Source organism: Polyodon spathula, chromosome 5, assembly GCF_017654505.1.
Source record: "Polyodon spathula isolate WHYD16114869_AA chromosome 5, ASM1765450v1, whole genome shotgun sequence".
NCBI lineage: Eukaryota > Metazoa > Chordata > Actinopteri > Acipenseriformes > Polyodontidae > Polyodon > Polyodon spathula.
Window position 1 is genome coordinate 24680007 of NC_054538.1, and position 24510 is coordinate 24704516.

The 24510-nt window shown below is 35.7% G+C and overlaps 1 protein-coding gene across 1 annotated transcript in view; it reads left to right on the top strand.

Moving 5' to 3' along the window:
• Positions 1 to 24510, top strand: part of LOC121316384 (collagen alpha-1(XXI) chain-like) — a 90121-nt gene that overhangs the window by 1521 nt on the left and 64090 nt on the right. Inside the window, exons 2-6 of the mRNA XM_041251462.1 lie at positions 3411 to 3508; positions 9570 to 9706; positions 10970 to 11530; positions 18213 to 18378; positions 18469 to 18694. Of these exons, the coding sequence (XP_041107396.1) occupies positions 9607 to 9706; positions 10970 to 11530; positions 18213 to 18378; positions 18469 to 18694 (1053 nt within the window). The 5' untranslated portion in view covers positions 3411 to 3508; positions 9570 to 9606. The remainder of the gene's footprint in view (positions 1 to 3410; positions 3509 to 9569; positions 9707 to 10969; positions 11531 to 18212; positions 18379 to 18468; positions 18695 to 24510) is intronic.

The window sequence follows — 24510 nt, forward strand, 5'->3', positions numbered from 1 at the left end:
CCTTAAAAAAACTACAGATAGATAAAAAAAAAAAAAAAAAAAACTCATACAGAAAAGTTTGAAAAATACCCCAGAACCATAAACAGAACAAACCATTATGGTATCAGAAATAACAATAGAATATATTCTGAACAAATAATGTTTGTGAAATGATCATGTCACAGAAGTCAGTTTATAATCTGGTTTTAATAATTGCTATTTGTATAGGCTTGATTGAGTCTAAACTGATATCTGTAGGACTAAATTCACAAATGAGCAGTTCAAATACTTCCCCAGGTCCGACTTATAACCCCTTGAAGGTTCCCATATGTTATACTAATGTCTAAAACATATTTTTGATAATGCATAAGGCTTATTGTAAAATCTTTCACGTTGCCCGCTCCACACATGTCTAATAAAAGATCAATATTGTATCATGTTGGCACACAGCAAATACCAGAGTAAACCTGTAGATGAGACAAGATTTTACTATCAAAATGACAAGTCTATGAGAAACTATTTTGATACCACCTCTCCCAATTTGAGCCCTGGGACGTTGACTCAAACAGATCTAATGTTCAGCGTGCACTTTAACAGTAGCAGTTAAGATAAAAATGGATAGTTGTGTGGTGGGTTTGTGGTGCAAACGTCCAATAATAAATAATATGGTAATTAGCTATTTAAATGTGGCCTGTTATTCCATATAGGGATGCAGGTTGGATGGTTCACAGTGGAGTGCAATGGGATAATTGGTTATATGTACTGCTGCATCTTATCTTCTATTTTCCAAATGCACTTACTTTGATTTGGCAAATAATCATTTGGATTGCTAGATAGAAGCCTTATTATGGAGAAGATATGCTGCCTATATTATATTATGTTTTATCAAGCTGTTAGCCAGACACCAGTCCCTACAAGGATACAAGTATCTTGATTGGTGTTTATCAAACTATGACCTGTAAGCTTTAACATATCGCATAGATGTGTATCTAGATTTTGCAGTGTAATCTGGATATGTCTGATCTTACTGTAATGTAGATATAACAGGATTCTTTTTTACACAAAGTCATTTTGCATTTTTAATCTACTATTGTGGTGATGCGTGGTAATTTTGTTGCAGTCAGAAGGGTAAAGGCACATGTGTCTGGTACACTTTCAAGTTGGGATTTCACTGTCTGACTGTACAAATAGGTTCCATGTGGAATATGCAATGATGTAAAAATATCCAGCTTGAGAAGACAAAGGGGAAGCCATGGTGGGTGCCTCTGCAGGTGCAGTGTTTTCCAGCTACCTCACAGCCGCAGCCCAAGAAACTGTTAGTTGAGTGCCCATTGAGTAATGGTATAACTCTTCACGTATATGCTGACCTGAGGTCACACAGTATAGAAAAAACGTGGTCACATTGTAGTATACGCTGTTAAAAGATTAAATGCAGGAATACACAGACATCTTTCAAGACATTACGTAGTTGTCATAGATAGATTTTAGTAGTACATTTTTGTTGATTAAAAACGCTGTGTAGGGTAAATACTTTTCAGAAGTATTTATCAATTTTATTACCTTATGTATAGTGAGAACTGCAATTGATAACAACAGGAATGAAGGTTTTTCACTAATATCTGGCTCATACTTTTACCTTTCAGTTCTTATATGTTTAAATAATGATTCTATTGTTAATGTCAGCTGCATTATAAAGTAAAGAATGCCTGTAGTGGGCAAAATTAAATTAGTTGTACACCCTAGGTGTGAAATCTAAACCGAACAACAATAAGAATCGATAGTGCAGATTTAACTTGGACTGCTTTCATGGGTATTCCTGAAGGGGAGCCAAAGTAAAAAGATACAAGCTTGAAAATACATCTCATCCTGAAAGGCAACTATATAATTTGAGAAATCAACCAAGCCTGGCTCTTTTGCAGAGTGATACAGACTGTGAAGTGTGTGTCATTGCTTGGGTATTGTGAGGTAGCTGGTTTGTGTCTAGTCCCCACCTATTAAATACGTCTTGCTGTGGCTCAAATTATTTAATATTGGTTATAGCCGACTGTGACTGCTGTCACGAATACTGCTGAGCCCTACAGGCCAGAGAAGGTAATGGGATATACTGTACTCATCCATTAATCAGACCATTTTGATTTAGTATTACATTCACATACTTGAATCAGAAATAAGAACACAGTTTAAACTATGACCAATATGTACACGTATTTTGGATTGGCTTCAAGTGTATTCAATAGGGAATATTCTGGTTTGAACATAATGAATATTGAATTACTGCCACTTATTTTAAAGTGTAGCCAACTTCGAAACTGAGGCTGTCAGTTTATACACAACCCCTGCCTGTGTAGTAAAAATTTAACAATAGAACTTTGTGTTGTGTTTTTTTAAAGCCTGGGTTTAATTGAATTGAATTGAATTGAATTTATAGAATCATATTAATGCATTTATCTAGAACATGCTGCACAGATGCATCCTTATGCAAATATTTTAGCTGATATTTTGCAAATCTAATTCCTGGATTTTCTTCGTGTTTTCTGTGCCTCTCACATCTATAACAAATCTAATTAGCTTTTCAAATTAATAAATTCTAGCATTTAGCCATATGTTTTGTATTTAAAGCTGCAAAGTCTGCAATAGATTTTATTCCGCTAGTGTCAGAATGCCAAAAGAGCTGCAACAGGTTGTTCCTTTCCATTCTCAATTAACGGCACCCTTTAAAAGTGTAGTGTCATTTAAAATGATTTAAAATGTTTTTTTACCCTACAAAACCGATGTTGAAAATAGATATCTGATGAAAAGCATTTTTTTTTATTCCATTTGCTTCTTGAGCTAGCTTTAACAGAGCTTGAAACTGTCATGTATAACCCCTCCTAATACAAGTACTTTAGCAGCAAGAGCATCCCTGCACTCCCAGAGTGAAGCAGGTTTCAAAGTGATTTCAAGGGGGAGATTGCAGTCTTATAATTAAAAATGAGGCCTGTTTTCCTTTTTTTTTCTTTACCCAAATTATTTATAAAAACAGCAATTCCAAAATCCAGTGTTTCTCCACATCCACTTTCAGAATACAGTTTCCTATAATAAAGTATTGCATATAGTGTAGTATACTTTTATAAACATGTGTGTTATTCGGGGGTCATGAACAAGGGCTTCTCCCCCAACTTCCCACCTACCAATAACATCTGTTAATCCCCTATTTAAAACCCCAAGCCTTGAGTTTGCTCTCTGTCTTGCATTTTTTTTTTGTTTGCCTGTCTCAACACAGCTGACCAACAGCGTTGACCATTATACCCTTGATACCACTGGACAAAGCCGTCTCACCTGTTTTCAGTCATGTAACGCTACATAGCCCGGCAAGAATCCAATTTAATCATGTAAATCTGATTATCAATTTAGATTTGAAATCGCCTCAGCTTACTTTTCTTTCTCTGCAGAACTGAATTCTGGAATGGTGACTGCATTCGCTTCCTGGACAATCTGGCAATAAATCCGCCGCAGCACGCTCCCGCCTCCCAGGTTTACAGCTTCTGAAGTATGGAGTGAGATTACTGTCAAAAATATAAGAGTGCAGAAACACAATTTGAAACTGTAAAATGCAAAAAAATACAGCCTCAAAAAAAAAATTTGCTTGCGTTTTATTTTACCCTTATGGTTCTAGCTAAAAAATCTGCAAATGTGTAGCTCAGGCAGCCTAGATGATTGTCGGCACAATCGATGAGCATTTCAACTGAAACTTGGCAGAAAACCAACAGCCGCTTCACAGAGGTACAATTGGATTTTGATCTTTTTATATGGTTCATGTGTTCCGTAAGTGTACATAATGGCATTTTATTTTAGTTTTGACACTTGTACCTACATAAGTGCAAATAAGTATCGTTAAGTAATTACTGTTTACGTTCGGCAAGAAACTTTTCTCAGTGGGTTTTGCAAGCAGATGTGTGTAAGGGCAGTACATACAGAAAGGATAATAGTTTCAGTATGGAGAGAGATTACTGTCATAAATATGAGAGCGCAGAAACACATTTTGAAACTGTAAAATGCAAAAAATACAGCCTCTGAAAGTTTTTTTAGTGGTTTGGTACTGAGAATTGATATTGGTTGTCAGATTTATTACAGGAAAGGTCAGTTTCTGCTATTTGTCTGATGCTTGCTTGTCTGTGCTTTGCAGCAGTGAGTTTACATCATTGTCACGTCTCCGTTGCTTCCACAACTCTCCAATAATGGCGGCTATAGGGATACATGCATTGACTCCGACTCATGGATACGCGCATTGAGTCATGAGATTGATTATCCTATCCTGGCTTTCGCCTGCTGGCACTGGAAGTCGCAAAGTTTTCACAGCTGCTAATATTTCGCTTTCATGTCTTGTTTCATATTATAATGCTCCCTATGCATTCTGCTGCTTGAAAACTCACCAGATTCGGTAGGCTGGTAGATGCTGCATGACATCAAAATCGCATGGTACAGACGTCATAATCACAAACTACAAAGATCTTCTTCTCCCAAACCACTAGTCCGATTGAAACAAACCCAATGGCACATATGATCATAGAGTATTGCTTATATAGTGCAGATAGGGCCATGGTTACTATGGAACACAAAGTAACCCATATATGCTCTGTCAATAAATGTCATTGCCTGTGACCTCTGACCTTTCCTAAAGGTCAAATGTAAAACTGGCTTATAACTCCTCAGAGTGCACATATGGTTACTATTTAAAAAATGGAATTCTGAACTATTTGATAAAGTGTTTGGTGTTGGTACTGGTACTGGTATTCTGCATTATTTGCTAAAGTGTTTGGTGCTGGTACTGGTACTGGCATTTTGTACTATTTGCTAAAGTGTTTGGTAATGGTACTGGTACTGGAAACCATAAAGTTGCTGGTAACTAGTTATTATTATTATTATTATTATTATTAGTTGTAGTAGGAGTTGTCATAGTCATATTAGTGGCTTTAGCATAAACCCATGTAGCATAGGTTCTTCTACCACTCACTCTTCATGTATAGTTACAGCTGATCTTAATGTGCAGTCCTTACCATCTCATACAAACAGTATGATATCAATAACATTTCTATTAAATGGACAGTCTGTATAAAGCATTACATCCCTGTGAAAGGATAACGCAGGTGGCCAGGGCTGGAGGAAGACTCCGAGACAGTTGGTTGCAGTTTAAACGCTTCAAGCTCGTATTTATTTAAAGCAAACAAAACCCAAACGGGCACATAAAAAAAGTTAAATAAAACCAGTCTTGCAATACACAGTCATAAAACAAAAATAACCCTCACCCAAGCTGTGCTATCACAGTGAAGAACGTAAACATGGGAGTATGTCTGTCTTCCCCAGGCTTTCCAGACAATGGAGCTGTTTATCTCCCTTATATACCATGTGGCCATGGTTGATTAACAATTAATCATTCAATCAACAGCTGGCCACATTCTCACATGTATTTGACAGGGATAGGACTTAACCCTGTTCCTGCCAATCACCACTACAAAACACACCCAACATACACTGCACACACACACACGCGCGCGCAAACAAAAATCCTACACAACAAACCCTAATATTTACAAAAACAAACAAACAAATCATTATTTACATGATCCTCTACTAGTGATGATGTGTATGTCATCAGCAATCGAAAAGACAGTGGAGATCTGCTTGTCCAATTGTTATGAAACCTGCATAGGACTTTCTATAACACAAATTATTAACCCTTTGAGTAGTGAGTTCTAAAATGCACTGCCGGTCCTATGGGAGTCAGCTTTTTTTTTTCTTTCTTCTTCTGCCTTCTGCATGCGTTTGATTATTACGAGTACAGCGTACAAACTAGCTGAAAGCTATATGTTTGTATGTTTGTAATGAATACTGATAAAATAAATAAAACATTTATACACACACACACACACACACACACACACACACACACACACACACACACACATATATATGAATAAATCATATCCGGGTAAACAGGTTGTGGGGGCGGAGTGAGTGAGAGTGTCTAATGCTTCAGCGTATGATTCTCCCTGAAGCATGGAGCAAAGCACAGAGCTTGGCACCACCTCTTCGATGTAACTTAATATTGATAATAAATATTATTCGTTTATGTCTTCACTGACACACTAAATGACATCTGATTCAGTGGAAGAATTGTATGTATTTTAATTTAAATCGGAATCTGAATTCAGTATTATTACTAATACCTCTTTCTCACTGAGTGATTGTTGTCTGTTTACAAACACTGTTGACATTTTTGTGAATGGGATAATTATATGTAATTCAGTCAATATCTGGCAGAGGCTGCAAGAGACCAATAAAAGGTGTTACAGAAACCTTATGCTACAATATCATGTGATCAGGGGTTTTGAAGGTTCAGTAATTCAAGTTTAAAGTTGAAGAACGGTACGTTCATACTACTCAAAGGGTTAACACTAGAACCGCCATGTTTATGTTGCTACCTAGAACCGCCAGCAGTAGTCATTTTGACGGGTACATTTTAAACAGCTTCGATATGAAAATGAAACACAAACTATCAGATACAACTCAAAAGTTTTACTTATGAACGTCATAGCTAACATTTGCATAGCAGAAACACCATATTTAAATGAAAAAATAAACATAAAATTAGCGCATATAATGCATGATGTAAAAAAATGAAAAACTGTAATAAAATAAACATTTCAAAAGAAGATATTGTGTAAACAAGTATAAACTGCTATATGTACAAGGCCTATAGAAAGTCTACACCCCCTTTCAAAAATTTCACCTTGTGTTGTGTTGGAATTAAAATGGATTCAATTTTTTGTATTATTATTTATCTACACATCCTACCTCACAACTTCCAAGTGAAAAAAATATTCTAGAAGGTTGTAGATAATTCATTAAAAATAAAAACTGAAATTGGTTGGATAAGCGTCCACCCCCATTGTAATAGTAATCCTAAATTATCTCAGGTATAATCAATCGCCTTCACAATCACACACCAAATTAAGTAGCCTCCACCTATATTAAATTTTCGTGATTCACATGATTTCAGGATAAATTCAGCAGTTCCTGTAGATTCCCTCTGCTGGGTAGTACATTTCAAAGCAAAGACTCAACCATGAGCACCAAGTTGCTTTCAAAAGAACTCCGGGACAAAGTTGTTGAAAGGCACAGATATTTAAAAAAATATCAACGGCCTTGAATATCCCTTGGAGCACGGTCAAGACGTTTATTAAGAAGTGAAAGGTGTATGGCACCACCAAGACCCTGCCTAGATCAGGCCGTCCCTCCAAACTGGATGACAGTGCAAGAAGGAGACTGATCAGAGAGGCTACCAAGAGGCCAATGGCAACTTTACAAGAGCTACAGACTTTTATGGCCAAGACTGGTCAAAGTGTGCATGTGACAACAATATCCCAAGCACTCCACCAATCTGGCCTGTATGGTAGGGTTGCAAGAAGGAAGCCATTACTCAAGAAAGCCCACCTTGAATCCCATTTGAAGTATGCAAAAAAACTTTCAGGAGATTCTGTAACCATGTGGCAAAACGATTTGTGGTCTGATGAAACTAAAATTGAACTTTTTGGCCTAAATGCAAAGCGTTATTTTTGGCACAAACCTAAGACAGCGTGTCACCCAAAGAACATCATCCCTACTGTGAAGCATGGTGGTGGCAGCATCATGTTATGGGGATATTTCTCATCACCAGGAAGACTGGGTAACTTGTCAGGATAGAAGGGAAAATGAATGGAGCAAAGTACAGAGAAGTCCTTGATGACAACATGCTGCCCTCTGCAAGAAAGCTGAAACTGGGATGGAAGTTCATCTTTTAGCATGACAACAACCCAAAGCACACAGCCAAAGCTACAGTGGAGTGGCTAAGGAACAAAAAGGTAAATGTCCTTGAGTGGCCCAGTCAGAGCCCCAACCTAAATCCAATCGAAAATTTGTGGTATTACTTGAAGTTTGCTGTCCATCAACACTCCCCAAGGAACTTGACAGAGCTTGAACAGTTTTGTAAAGAAGAATGGTCAAATATTGCCAAATCTAGGTGTGCAAAGTTGGTAGAGACCTATCTCAACAGACTCACAGCTATAATTGCTGCCAAAGGTGCTTCCACCAAATTTTAACTCAGTACGGTGGAGACTTATCCAATTATGATCGTTCAGTTTTGTATTTTCATTGTGGAGTATGGTGTGTAGACAAGTGGAAACAAATCCTCATAAATGCATGAAAATCTGAGGCACTGACACAAAAAAAAATGTGAAAAAAGTTCAAGGGGGTGTAGACTTTCTATAGACACTCTACATACAAAATTGTAAAAACTAATAATTATTTACAAAAATAACATAAAAAGGCTTTCTGTTGCGTGTGTTACTTGGTGCGCACTGTATCCAGGTTGAGTTGCGTTTCCCTGCCGCTTTGCAGTTTTCTGATCAAACTGTTTCTGCCAAAGCTCTGTGGCTGTCTGACATCATCAAAAAGACGTAAAGCACAGGTCTCGAGTCATTTTTTCTCCAGAAAAAGCTGGGAAAACCCAATGCTATCCATTCCATAAAATCATCCAGCTGGGGAACTTACAAAATAGACATTGCAGTTGCATTCAAAATCATGCCCATACACCCTTCCCTTCGTCATCTCTTTGGTGTTGGCTAGTGAATAGGAAACAATAGTGTTGTTGGTGGTACTATAGTATGTTTATATGGGAACTCCCTTGTGTCTCAGTGGGCTTTTGGACTTGTAGCTGATCTACAAAGTGCCCTGTGTTACTCACAGAGTGTTCACCATCAGGAGGACACACAGACTATGCAGATATCCAGACACTGCATGTCAGAATTCCACAAACAGTGCTTGTGAGAATCCCACAAGAATGGGATTCAAGAATTCAAGAATCATCAGGTTGTTGTTGCACCTTTTGCAAAATATTTCTGTGTAACACTTTACATTAATTATCTCGAATTACTCTGTATTTACATAGTAGTTACATGTGTACTTACACATGGTTGCAATGCAGTTTATGCGTAAATCTTTAGCACTATATACTATTATATATATATAGAGAGAGAGAGAGAGAGAGAGAGAGAGAGAGAGAGAGAGAGAGAGAGAGTTCAAAAATATTTACACATTAAGTACATTGTAACTGTGCATAATATCACTGTAATTATGTGTAAGTACACATGTATTTACTAAGGAACGACTATGTAAATTCACAGTGGTTAGAGACACAACGTAAAGTGTTACCAATATCTTGAAGGATCAGCTACTGTTGTAATTGGGCAACTAACAGCAAGGTCTACAAAGGGTTGACTATTGAGGAATAATATTTCCTATTATCAGGGAATCTGGGGAGTGTGAAATCTGTTCTTCAGTATGGCCCTCTATCGAAGTCTTACTGAACTGCTGTCTTGAACATGGGAGTGAAACGTACAGTAGCAGGAGATGCTGCTTTTATCTCTGGTCAGGGATGTGACTTGTGTAATATTTATTTACATACAACTGGGTGATACCTGCTCATTTTTTGTTTTCCAACCCATGTAGATGTGCAAGATTCGGGTACACTGCAGGTTTCATTGTATACTTTCTTTCACTGTTTCTCTTTAAAGGTTAAAGTGGAGCTTGACATTTGAAAATATATGCAGCATGGAACAAAAAACAAAGTCCTTGAAGTTTTTTCTTCAGTCCTTCCTGTTTCTGGCCCTTCATCATTTTATTGGAGCACAACATGAAGATATGAGATCAAGTAAGAAAGTTTACTGTGCCAGTGAAATGGATTTCTGGCTTATTTACTGAGACCCAACAGTATAAAGACAATAGAAAGAAAAATACTACACACACACACACACACACACACACACACACACACACACACACACACATAATATATATATATATATATATATATATATATATATATATATATATATATATATATATATATAAGCTGTATTCTCTAACTTTGTTCTTTGTGGTTTAATTTATTATTTTGAATGTTTAAATGGGAAAACGTGTTTAATACTGTTTTATTTAAGGTTTCATAAATAAAAATGTAATTACATATGAACTATCAGAATATTTACAATTACATTTTTATTTAATATTGTCCTTCTGTTTATGATAACAGTGCAGCTGTTCTTAATTAATTAATGTAGGGCCTATAATGTAGCAATCAACAGTTTAGAAACACTAAAATAAACTGAATCAATTTAAAGACAAATTATCCTTTTTCAATGTCTTTAATGACATAAATAGACTTTTAGTCAAAGCGTTTGTCATTGAGTTTGAGACAGGGGCGTTTTGTAATATAGGTTGGGGTCTAACTCTTTGCGGTCCTATGTCGGACCAGGTTCGACATTACAATTTTCCCTTTCCGGTCCAGCATCATCAAAAAACATGTCAAGCACAGGTCTCTAGCCAATTGAGACTGATAGAAGACTAGAGAAGCTGAAAAAAATGTGGGCGGATCTGAGCAATACACATAGCCCCTGCAAGATAGCTACTTCCACATCCAGCGGAAGTATCACAAAGAATATCACAGACATTTGCAAAGCTTTTTGAGATGTTATAGTAATAAAATAATGACTTGGATTGCATTATTGAGGAGTTTGGAGATAAAAAGAGTGATCAGGAGATGATTTATCAGTATGCACGACTATGAAGAGGTATGTGATAAATACAGCGAACAAGGGGTGGGGCGGGGCTGGAGATGCATTACTGAGTGTCCTGTTGATATGCTGTGCCTTTTAAACCTGTTTTACTGTGAAAAAAATACTTTTAAACTCCTGACAGGTGCTGAATAAATGGACCGCAAAGGGTTAATAACAAATGTGCTCAATTCACAATTAATATCTATTTCATATGAATTTTAATGTTATCATATAATTACAATTAAATAACATTGTATAAATTTATAACAGTATTAACTTTTCCAATTTCAATTTTGGAGATAAAGTATGACATGCTATTTAAATTGTTTGCCTTATGTATTTTTTTTCTCTTCTCCTAGGCTGCAGAACTGCTCCTAGTGATCTAGTTTTTATATTAGATGGCTCTTGGAGTGTTGGGGATACAAATTTTGAAATAATTAAAAGATGGCTTGTCAATATTACTACTAACTTTAATATTGGCCAAACATTTACACAAGTTGGGGTTGTTCAATACAGCGATAACCCTCTCTTGGAAATCCCATTTGGAAAATATGCTTCAAGCGAAGAACTTATAAAAGCCATGGAATCAATACAATACATGGGGGGAAATACCCGGACTGGCATAGCGATAAAATTTGCCCAGGAAAATATGTTTGCTCCCTCTGCCAGAGCTAATAATGGTGTAACAAAAATAGCAGTCGTACTGACTGATGGAAAATCCCAGGATGAAGTCAAACATGCTGCAGAGGAAGCAAGGAAGAACGGAATCACTTTGTTTGCAATTGGAGTTGGATCAGAAACAGAGGAAGCCGAACTTAAAGCAATTGCTAACAAGCCTTCGTCCACGTATGTGTTTTATGTCGACGACTACTTAGTGATTTCCAAAATCAGAGAACTGATGAGGCAGAAGCTCTGTGAAGGTATAACACATTTTAATATACATCTGCATGTTTACACATATACTGTATTTGTATATTGTTTGTGTTAGTCTTCTTATGCTCCCTGCTGTTTAACGATTGGTGTCTTTCTTTTAGCATTCAAGAGTCAAAACACATGTCTATTTAATCACCAGGATGTCCTTTTTCCAGCTTTGGATTATGGCATGCCTTTGCACTATCACGATACTATATCATTGCTGTGGTAATTAATCACTAATTTACTATATTACTCCCTAAAAACCTTAGTTGCTACTCCAAAATTATTCTTCAAATTAAAGATCTGCAATATGTGACTCTTGCTCTATTTGGACTCCATTGGCTCTGTGGTGATTAGTGAACTAGATGCAGCTTCCTACAACTTGGCTTAACACAATAATTTACTACCACCATATGCACCCTGTTTCTGTCATCTTGGGAGATGAATATCCCCAGTCACTGGGATAAACATTAGTGGACATGCATGTGTAGCGTTCAGGGTGTACACCCATAAAAGGGCAGAATGCTAAGTAGTTGACTACGAAAAAGGAACCTATAGAATGACTTTTCACCCATCCCCCAACCACCCCCATGTGCAAGCTTATGACTGATATAAAATATCTGAGACAAAAGAGTACAATTATCACTCTTTTACAAGCAGGACTCTATTAATAACACACAAGAAAATTATGGCTGCAGGATGAGGAGAGCAAAAAACCATTAAAACAAATAACTGTTGGAACCCTGAAAAGTTAACTTCATTGAAAAACAAGAAGAAACAAAAACAGGCCTGAAGCACCAAGGCAGGAGACACCCAGAGTAACCAGGACCCTTAACCCTTTGCTGCCTAAGCAGAAAGGCCATCTATGGGCATGAATATGACCACTTTGTTTTAGCTCGTGTATTTTGTCAACCTTAAATCAGAAATGAAAACCCAGTATATCTACACAAAGGCACCAAATAGCTGTTTCCAAAGATAATGTATTTTGTTGTGGAATGCATTAAACATCATATAAGCCATGCATCCCATATTTTGAAAAATGTAAAATAACATTTTAAAAAACTGCCAATTTCAAACTCTCTCCGAGTTATATTGAGAAAAAAAGTGTGTGTGTGTGTGTGTGTGTGTGTGTGTGTGTGTATGTGTATATATATATATATATATATATATATATATATATATATATATATATATATATATATATATCAGGCAATAGCAATACTATATATTAAAACATCTGCTTTAAGTGAGTTTTGCAATTTTTTGTAAATATTTTTGCGCAAGTCAGATATGTCAAGTTATAAATATTGCACGTTTCCTTTTCTAATTCAGTCATCACTTAAAATAACATAATCAGTTTTAAAAAGCTAAAAGGACAACAAATATTACTTCTCACACATGTTGGTCATACAAGTCCATATTTGAAAAACAAAAAAATCAATTTGCAGCCACCGCACTGATAATGCGGGTCGGCCATTTTGAACCTCTAGTGAGGCAGCTTTGAGCTTGACTTGCTACTGCTAGGAAGCACTCTCGGTGTGCAGATCGTTCAATAGAAAGCGGTACGTAACGCTCTGGAGCATCCTGCCTATTGAACACATCAGTCCAGACCAATAGCACCACCATGTGATAAATTATAATAAATACTCAAACAACAAAACATAAAAGAAATACAAAGATAAAGCTACAACCTTGCTCTATTAAGTAATGACTTAATGTGCAGCTCAGAAATATGCCAAATATCCAAAGAAAACAAACCCATGTTCTTGACCAAGTCTAAAATGAACCCCAGGAACAGAACAAGCAGGCGGATGACTCCTCCCCCAGAGGCAGCAACCTGGCTTGTGTGAAAACATGTGTGCTGTAAAACAGATACAGATTAAAATCTTGTTATAACTAAGTCACAAACTATCATACTAAAACCAAAAAGCAAGGTAAGAAAACAGTGCCTGGCTGACGTTTGCATCTCTGAACATGCAAACAAAACCGTCAAGAATAAACTAAGTTAAAAACAAAGCTATCACACATAGAAAGAAATACATAAAATCAATTAAACGGTTATCAGGGAGTCTACGATAAGAGAACAGCTGCAACACTCCTGAGCTCACCCTACAAAATGCCCAAACAATTTATATGTTAAAAAGAAACATTTAAAAGAGGAGACTGATCGCTGAAGTAATGTGGAAAAATAATGACTAGATAGATGTTGTCAAATATTCCTTACTGCTAACACTGTGTTAAACTGTTGATTTTTTATATGAAGGGACTTAGAATGAAAGGCTAATCAATTTCTGCCCAAGTACACAACAACCCATACCTTTTTGGACAGAACATAGGATCCAAGCAGTTGAGATCTTAGAATAGTTGTTCCATATCCTCCCCACATCTTATCTGAAGCTCTGCATCCAATAAAATTACTATAGCACCTCCTCAGGGGCCGAGATAGGAGAAAGTGCTTACAGTAAATGGCACTGGATCAAAATCAGTAGCCTGACTACATCACCGAGCGAATTGCATCCTCAGAATTTGAGTACTTTTAATTAACAAATCCAGTTAAGCTCCTTATAATTCAAAGTTTTTCACAGGTTCGTTTTAAAGGGCACTGGTACATAACTGGGATGTAACCAGAGAAGAAAAGGCACACAGAGACAAGAATATAAAGGCATACAATGTATATTTGAGACATAGACATTAAAAGTAGGTGGGTCAATCCAAGTAGGATAGCTAATTTTATATAAAAGCAACAGTAACACTTTATATTAATGTGCTGCTAATTAATGTTTCATAACTATTTTATAAATATATATTTAATAACCATGTTATAGAATGTTAATAAAGCCTTATAGATGGGTTATAACCATGCAATAGCCATAGACAGAAATACATTTTTATGAAAGGGAAAGTTTTTAGCTACCTATTGTACTTTGGGATGTTTAAACATAATTCTGTCTATGGCTGTAAATCAGTTACAATGCTTTATTAATAATCTATAACATGGTTATTCAGCATCTATTATATATTTATAAATCATTAATAAACAGCACCTTAACATAAAGTGTACAACATTGAATAATTACTACACAAAGTTAGCAGCTTTAAGAAATACAGTAGTTTTGCGCTGTACTGGTTAGTACTGATATAGAACACATGTGCAAATAACAAGTGCAAATATTACTTATTCATAAATGCAAATGAAGAGAACAAAACTCATAATGGTAATAGCAAATCAAAATGTATCAAACCAATAAAACCGTAAAAGTGCAAAGTGCAAACATTTTGGCATTATTTAACCACATATAGCTATCTCATTACAGCACACACAAAGCAGTACTGCCATACAACTAGTTTTACCTAAAAAGCAAGACAAGTAGTTTGCTGGGTAAATTATCACCCGCTAACAAAATACAGGTATATTTAATTACAGAGTCTGTTATTATTATATTTATAGCAATTACATTCCAAGCCGAGTGCTTCACAGGATATTATCTTTAAAAACCCTCCCACTAAACACAATGCATAGTAAGCCAAAATCAGGGGTGTTTCTTTACAATTAGGAATGGAAACTAAAACAAACAAACAAACCTTTATTCTACAGAACGACAGTCTGTCAGGGATTACACCATATACCAAGCCTGTGTGCCAATTTACAATCAGCCAGCCACAGTAAATGTAAACTTGCTTAGTTTTGAACAGTACATTTCTTTAGTCACTTCCCTTAGGGATTTACTCCCAACAGCCAGCACAATTGTAGCTAAATATCCAATTACTAAAGATATATCCAAATCAGTTTACTCACGCCCCCTCATAATTCCAAGAATGCTTTGACCGCTATTCGTAGATCTCACAAAGCTAGGTTTACAATCGTACACTCGCAAAAATATAACAGTCAGATTCTTTTGTGAAGAAAGTTACACAACACTAGTGCCGGTGACACGACAACCTGTTATTCTCTCTACACTCTGTTCCAGTGCTGCCTGGGAACCCAGCCTTTACAAAGATCCAGGTGAAGCAAATCAACATATCTGACTGGAGGATGGAAACGGAAGGACAATCGGGGAGGGCCATCCTAAAACAAAATCAGTTACAAAAAGATAAACAACTGTAGTGGCGACCTGCCACATTACAACATTGGAGACTCCAATTTGTGTACCATCAAAAGTGGCACATAGGGAATCGAACACTGATTTTTTATTCCTAGGGGCTATTTAATGGCATGGCGCAGAAAGACTAATTTGCTTCATCTGTGCCCATGCACCGAAATTAGAGGTCAGGTGCTATATAAGCATTTTCATAACAAATAGGTAAAGATTCTTAAGTTAATTCTTAAGTCAAGGTTCTGCCTATAAAAAAGTGGATGAAAAAAAGGACTGGAACAACTATACCAGTGTCCATAAACATTATTGACAACCTAGAACATAGAACATCACTACAAATAATGTTATTGGTATTAATGGAATCTTTACAATATAAATGTAAATCAGAACTGTATTATGATGGATAAAATATCCTGTTCCAATTGTATAGCTTTGTTTGCAATTATACAGTTCTAAGAATAACCAAATGTTGTGACAAGCAGTCTCAGAATTTTCCATTGTTGCTAAATAACTTGTTTTAAAAATGATTTTCTAAAGGGATTTTCCTTTGCTGAAAACATTTAGCTGTTCATACTTGCAGCTATTTGCCAAATGTTCAGGGTGGGAGGGATGTAAGCGTCTGCTCACAGGGGCATGTTTGAGGTTTCATACACTCTTGTGATCATACTTGCAAGATATTATAGGATTAGAATAAAATGATGAATAAAAGTGACCAAAATTGTGGGTTATTTGAACACACTGTTCCTCCTCATTACTTTAATTAACCCTCAGAGTACATGGGGAAATCTACAAAAACTGCCCAATGATAGTGTCTTGACGTTGGCTTTGATAGGTCAAAAAGAGATGCCTATATTTGGGGAAAAGGACACATTTTCTGTCTTTCACACCAGAAGAGATTCTTAAGGAATGCATACTGGCTAAAGGTCAAGTATTACGTGCCAGGAGTTTTCACTACAGGCTCTATTAGTTCAGCTTTAAGCCAAAAGAAACAAAACCCCCAGTTCCATTATTTTAACCCAGCATTGACCATGAACCTTGTACTCCTCACTTACAGTATCTAACTCACAGGGTCCTGTCCATAAAGTTGAAAGAACTGCTTACAATCCTTCTCAGGTTAAACAGTGTAAGATATTCCATAAAATAGTATTTTTTTGATAATAATAATCCTTTACCACAAGTCCTTTCATTTTTTGATTCGCCATTTTTTCACGGTTTGTAATATACATATATTTGTATTTTAATATTTTTTTGAAGATAGTGTTTGCTGATTTATTTTAACTTTTGATTTTTTTTATTGAACTAATATTTTATCTGAATCTTTGTATATTGTATGTTTGTATTGTACAGTGCTTTGGGTCTGAGAAAAGCGCTCTATAAATAAAATGTATTATTATTATTATTATTATTATTATTATTATTATTATATATAATAAATATTATTATTAACTAATTAATTAACACTTAAAGTGAAATGGTAATTATTGGCATGTTAATTAATTGTTTAATTGTATCCTTCCACATCTTATCTGTAATTTATCAGTTATTCATTTTTAAGCTCGTATTTGGTTGAGAAATGTGAACGGGATATTTATTTAACCAAAAATAGGTTAAAAAGAAAAAAAAAATGTCCTTAACAAAACATTTCTTAAAGCACTGCTTAAAGTGAATCCACTGAATGTTGAAAAGTGAACAATTGTTTTATTTATTTATTTTTTTTGTTAATTTTCCTGGTTGGCTATTTTGTTGTTTTCTTACCAGTGTTGATACAATGTTATTATTTCTTACTTAAAGGAATATGTACATTTTCTCTGTCAGTATGACATATTGCTGTAATAAATAACATATTTAGGTGTTTGTAGTAAAAGCTCTGTATGATACCCAGTTTGTACTTCAAACTCCATTTCTTAAACAAAATATATTTGATAAAGAATTCAATATGATTCATATACAGATAACGAAACTATATTAATTGGAGAGAAAGCAACATAGAATGCAAAAGAAAATTCTTCATCCTCTTGGATAACGATTTCATCATTGTGTTTCAAAATATATTATATTGATAGTAAAATATTCTACAGTACAGTCTAAAATTTCATACATGAAATCATATCGATATATATATATATATATATATATATATATATATATATATATATATATATATTTTTTTTACTTTAGGTTCAAATATATTTTATAGGGATTATTATTTTAATATTGAAGAAAAAATGTGATATTGAATAACAATGTAGTTATGACACATGTATTGCTTCTACCTCATAAGGCCATCTCATTTCTCCATAAACATGTTTTAAATGATCTTTTATTGACAAAGTTGTATTACTCTGGATCCAAAGATTACAAACTTTTATATTGAAAACTATACCATAAATGTAATTTAAAGCACATGAACGACCTAATAGTGAGACTCTAGTGTCAAAATGGTACTCTTAAAAGTTCTGGAGTTTACCCAGGGGTATGCCTTTATTTGTTCAGCTTCTCCGTCTCTGCTATACAATCTGACAAAAATGTTGCTGGGGAAATGTCCTGTTGTAGCTACTAAATGAGTCATTGCACACATTTTATTTCTCTCCAGAAACGGTTTGTCCAACAAGAATCCCAGTAGCAGCTCGTGATGAAAAGGGCTTTGATATTCTACTTGGTGTAGACATTGCCAAAAAAGCGAAAATAACTCAAGGATCTTACTTCGGTAGTAAAGCCTATCTGATGACATCTCAGGTTGACTTAACTGAAAGCACAAGGTATTGCCTTCTAAGATTCTGGTTTTGATTTATTTTTTTAGTTTTAGTTTTTGTTTGTGATTGATTAACTTGAGCCTTTTCTAATTGTAGGAACATATTCCCAGATGGTCTACCTCCATCTTATGTCTTTGTCTCCACAATGAAGTTTAAAGGATCAGTAACTCGGGAGAAGTGGGACCTTTGGAGGATTCAAGCTCTTGATGGGACTCCCCAGATTGCTGTTACATTTAATGGACAAGATAAGACAGTAACATTTACTACAACAAGCATGGGGAATGGCACACAGAAAGTGACCTTTACATCGGCTGGATTAAAGGTATCCCATAAAATATTCTCTGCATGCATAATAAGAAACACACTGTTCAATAAGAAGCTTTCAAATGGAGGCCCCATCTTTTCATTTTATTTGCTTTCTACTAGTGGTTGCAATATTGTGTTCAATGAAAGCACCCATATCAAATCTTTCTCATATAATTCAATGACAATTTTAAGGTACCTGCAGTATAATTGAGTTGACGTGATAATAACAGAAAATAAATTACAAAATATACTACAAAAGAAAGACACTCCACTCTAAAATGGCGATTAAAACATCTACTGTCACGGTTTTCTGATTCCATGATGTAAAAAAATCTGACGGCTGGGATATAAATAAAATTATGCAGCAGTCAGCAAGCCACATGGAGAGCTGGACTCCAAAAAAACTTTTATAACTACAGTACGTGGTATAAACTTAAAAAAAACATTTCTGTTATTATTTCTGTAATTTTATTACTTATGCTGTATCAACTATCTTTAAACTAAATATATAAATCAATATTTATCAGCTATATTTAAATAAAATATATAAAGTTGCATTTACTGTCCAACCTTGCCTTGCTTATTATTTTGGCTGATTCATATGGTAAAAATACATTCATACAAAAGTAATTAATTCCGGAGAACTTTGACATATTTTCAAATGAGCTTTAAAGACATATCATATGAAAGCCACTGGCTATGGAAATACCATTTTGCAGAGATGCTGCACAAACAACATCTTCACCTGGTTAACAAATCAGATTCAGATGACCCGCTGTCAAACTTTATTACACTGGAAACTGGCTTGTAGACACTATTTCCTTTTAAAAATAAGGAGTTTTGATATTTATTATTTCTTTGTACTGCTCTGATATTTTAATAATCAGATGTCACTTGCGGAATGCTCATTAATGTTGTTGTTTATACCTTAAGGTAAATAAAGTCATATACTTCAGGATTCCTTCTTAACAAAAACAATAACAAATACTAATTATTAGGAATTGTACATTTTCAATACCAAACCAAGATGGTCTTAATCTTTATACATGGGACTCTGAATGTAAGGACATTGACTCACTGGTTGAGTTTCCATGCATATTTTTTTTTTAAGCTCGAGACATTTGCTGGGTTTCTGTAATGAGCGGCACGTACACCAGAGCTGTAGCGAACTAGACGTTTATTTAGAAACTATCCTGAGTTATACATAATGTTCTAGTCTTTCCGTAGTTCAAACTATTACTTTAACATATCCTTACAGTTTCCATTCGCTCAGTTTATTTTACTTGAGTAAACCAGGCTTTTCACCCAAAGTCATGCAAATGATTTGGAAAGGAGGGGGTTGATATGTAAATTAATTATGCGAAAGTACTCCTGCTGTTTTTGAAGATTACTAGTGAAATTTTGTGAAAATGTGGTTTTCATGTGCAGAGAACTGGTACAAGAGTGAATCTAACCTGCTGTAATAAAGCTAAATACCTTGTGTCTGGTGGTTAATAATATGTTTTACTACTCTTGTCCAAATTGTTTTTCAAATGGCATTAGTGGGGTGTCATGTCATTAGTAGTGAATACTGTTTCAACTAATTTATCTTACGAATCATTAATTAAAAATGAACTTGGAGGTATAACACAAAACTGACCAACAGGTATTGCAGATCACCAGGCTGAAAACCGGCAGAAATGTTTGTTATTATATATATATATATATATATATATATATATATATATATATATATATATATATATATATATATATATATATATATATATATATATATATATCCCTTTCATTCAGGTAATACAGCATATAGGGGATCAGGTGATGCTACTTATAGTACCCTGGCTTAGAAACCCTACCAGTCCTGGCGGTTGACAGCTGCTGAGGAAGCATTCAGCACCACGCTTGGGCAAATACATGCAGTTGGCACTTGAAAGGGAGGTGGAGGATACTGATGAAATGGACTGAAGTGCAGCATTTGTTTGTTCCCAAAATTGGTACTGCCTTCTATATCCTGCACAAACTCTTCTCAACAACAAAATGATGTGTTCAGGAATCAGTGGCTGCCTGTGAGACAGACGGGGAAGGTTACCAGTGTTGCCAAGTCTCATGAATAAAAAAAGCGGCATTGCCTTCCAAAACAAGCCCAAAACAAGCGCAACCCATGTTAGAGTATGGGTGCTTATGCAAATTCCAACCAGCAACTCTCAAAAAACAAGCCCAATCCAGCTTATTATAAGTGGACTTGGTAACTGAGAAGGTTGCCTCAGCTGCCAGTTTCAATTGAGGAGGCTCATGCTGTTAGAGATTCTCTCTTTTTTTTAAGTTGGATTTACTGTTGTGTTAAATATTAATGATGCAAACAAGTAAAACACAACCAATACGAGGATTTGCAATTTTATTTGGTCAGTTCTGAGAGGACATCAAAAACTTTTTAGTAGATATATTTGTTGCGCTGTTTTGGGCGATCGAACTGGCCCATGACATCTAGTTCACTAACTTTATTTATTAACGTGGAGAGCAGACACACTTTGTCTTCAGACATAGCTGAGATTAAAAAAGGACAGGAATTAATTCAGTTAGACATTTAAGCTGCTCAGTTGTTCTTCTTGTTTAACTTTAGCATAGTTTTTATAGCAAAGGTATTCTCAAACAGCTGCTTTAATACTATAACAAGGGCATAACGCAGTTCATGGTGAATGGTTTTATACAGAACTGTAAACCCACAAGAGCTATACAAAATGAGAGGCCAGACACAGCAAAAAACAATAATAAAAAAGCCACCTGCATTATCATTAAGGTGAACTACACCACTGCTAACCATAAAACCTCACATCAACCATCTCGGAATCCATAGTAACAACTGACCTTCTCCCTTACAATATTTATAGTGATGTCACTTAAGGTTAAACAAGCTCATTCACATTTACACGTGAAAGGCGTGTTTTCATGCAAAACTGGCTGTGGATTTTCCTGTGTGTTTCGTCATTTACACGAGTAAATGAGATTTACCCTATCCCTCTCTTTGGCCATTTTTTTCCGCCACAAACCTGATTTACACGAGTAATTCTCCCAAACATGCACGTACATCGGAACATGTAATTTGCCTCGCATTGAAACGCCATGATTGTTGACACAGACTACCTTGTTTATACTGAAATGTTTTTGTCTTTACTCATTAATAACAAGCAATTAACAGACTATATTTACTGTCACTTATTTCAATAGTTATTTAATGTGATACACTGCTAGAATGGTAATGTACTTACTGACATTTTTAAATAGTCCTCTGTATGTCTTATTTACATCCGTATGACAACACACTTAAAGAATAACAATTAAATGGCTGGAGGTAAACACATAAACTTACAATTATGACAGCACACGATGCTGAAAGAATAAGTTGCGTGGTTCTGAAAAATATAGCATTACACATCACCACATGTTTAAATAACTTACGTGTAATTTTTCTTTTTATTGTTAACATCCTAAAAACCTTTCGCACTTAAAACTTTAAAGTCTGTGTCAAAGATATTTTCAAAACGGCAATTTGGAATAGCCAATTATTTTTAGGCTCAGCTCACCTCTACCACCCCCCCGCGCTGACCCGAAGCGCGTGCCGTCAGCCGATCGCTTCTTTTTCACATTGCAGGACCACCATGCAGCTACCTCAGAACTACACGTCAAAGGGCAATGCAGCTCTGGGAAGCCTGCAGGTGCCTGGCCAGACCAGAGGGGTCACTGGTGTGTGGTGAACTGAGGACACCCTGGCCCACCTAATCACCCAAACCCCCCCCCCCCCCCCCCCCCCCCCCCCCCCCCCCCCCCCCCCCCCCCCCCCGCCACCCCGAACGAAGCGCCAATCGCCGAAGCTCCAATCTGGAGCCCCCCTAGTGTAAGGATTATTGCCTACATTGCCAACCAGGTAACACAGCAATGATCATCCATGCTCATGCTGTGGTACGGAACAAAAAAGCCAGAACTCTTGTTATGTTTTTATTTTATTTTAATTTTTTTAATTGCTCTTCCTGCAATGATTTAGAAAACAGTTCTCATACCCCAGTGCACTAGATCGGTCATTTTGAAAAGAGCTTTGAATTTTTTTTTTAATTTGTCAGGATATTAACAATAGAAAGAAAACATGCTGGTGAATTATTTAAACAGTTGTAGCAACAAGTGAAGACATAATGCTATATTTTTCTGAACCTCGCTAGTTACTCTTTGAGACATTTTTATCACATTCTCTCTGAATTATTGAGCTACAGTATCTTCACTAGTTTGGCGTTAAAGACATATGAAGTGTATGCTAGTTAAAATGGTGTGTAAGCTTTTTCTATCTTTGATTATTCTCATAAAGTGGTCACGAGCCAAGACCATTTTACCAGTACTTTTTTACAGCTTCTGGTAGCTTTATGGGGACTTCTGCACCTCCCCAGCCAACAAACCCAGAATTCTCAGCATTCTACATACCATATGTGTTGGAAATCCTCAAAAGCCTACTCTGCTGGAAAACACAATACCTACAGTCATTTTTCCAATTCATCAAGGCTGTCTTGAATTACAGTAGGTGGTAATTTGAATGTGCAGATGTTTTGTTTTATGTTGTGAGCCTGATTGTGCGTGCTATACTTACCAGTTGTTCACTTTCAATTTCTGATTCAAGCCATGTCCAAATGTGCATTTAATTTAGCTGTAAGTCAAATGCTAGATATAGACATGGAGCATTTGAATGGGTTTGCGGCAGCACAATATGAAGTACTGCATTTAAAGTTATGTGAAAATTGATGGTCAGTGTCAATGTTTTTCTTAATCAAATAACAGCGTATCAAGAACAAGTAATAACTTTGAATCGTTGATATACTGTATATGCTTTTTACTTGAAAGGCATGAAATGAAAAGTATTGTAAACTGACATTAATCAGTGACTGTCCCATCATATCCAATACTGCCTTTAAGATCGTATTCCTCGCTTCCTCCTGCATACTGTATAGATAGCAGGGACTGAGTCACCTCACTACTCTACAATTGCATGCACATACTTAATATAACAAATAATGAGAAATATAACAAATAATGAAAAGTGAAATCAGTAGCCTCAGGGGCAGTTATACTTATTCACAGACTAAAAACAAAAGGGATGGTTAAAAAATAAACAGATTATATCATTCAAATGTAAATCCTATACTGGGTTCTAAATGTTTTGCTTGGGCTATACTAACGTGGTATACAAATTCATTGTTCTCTAACTTAAGGAGTAAGGTTCCAAAAAATATAACATTATACATCCCTACGTTTTGCTATAACTGTTCAAATAATGTACCTGTAATTTTTCTTTTCATTATCAATATGTTGACAACTTTTTACACTTGCAACTTGTAAAATCTGTTTCAAAGCTCTTTTCAAAATGGCCGCTCTATTGCACTGGGGTTTGAGATCGTGCCTCTAAATCACTGCAGATAAAAAAAAAAAAAAAAAAAAAAAAAAAAAAAACATAGCAAGTGCTCTGGCTTTTCTGTTCTGTGCCACATGGATCATTATTGCTGTGTTACCTGTTCGACAATGTGGGCAATAATCCTTACACTATCATTGCACTGTAGCGGCCATTTTGAAAAGAGCTTTGAAACAGACTAAAGTTGTCAGTGTAAAAGTTGTCAGTTTGTTTACAATGAAAAGAAAAAATACAGGTTCATTATTTAAACAGTTGTAGCAATACGTGGTGACATGTAACACTATATTTTTCAGAACCCTGCTACTTACTTTTTAAGCATTGTGTGTTGTCATAATTGCAAGTTTATCTGTTTTCCCGCTAGCCATTTAACTGTTCATTGGTTACTG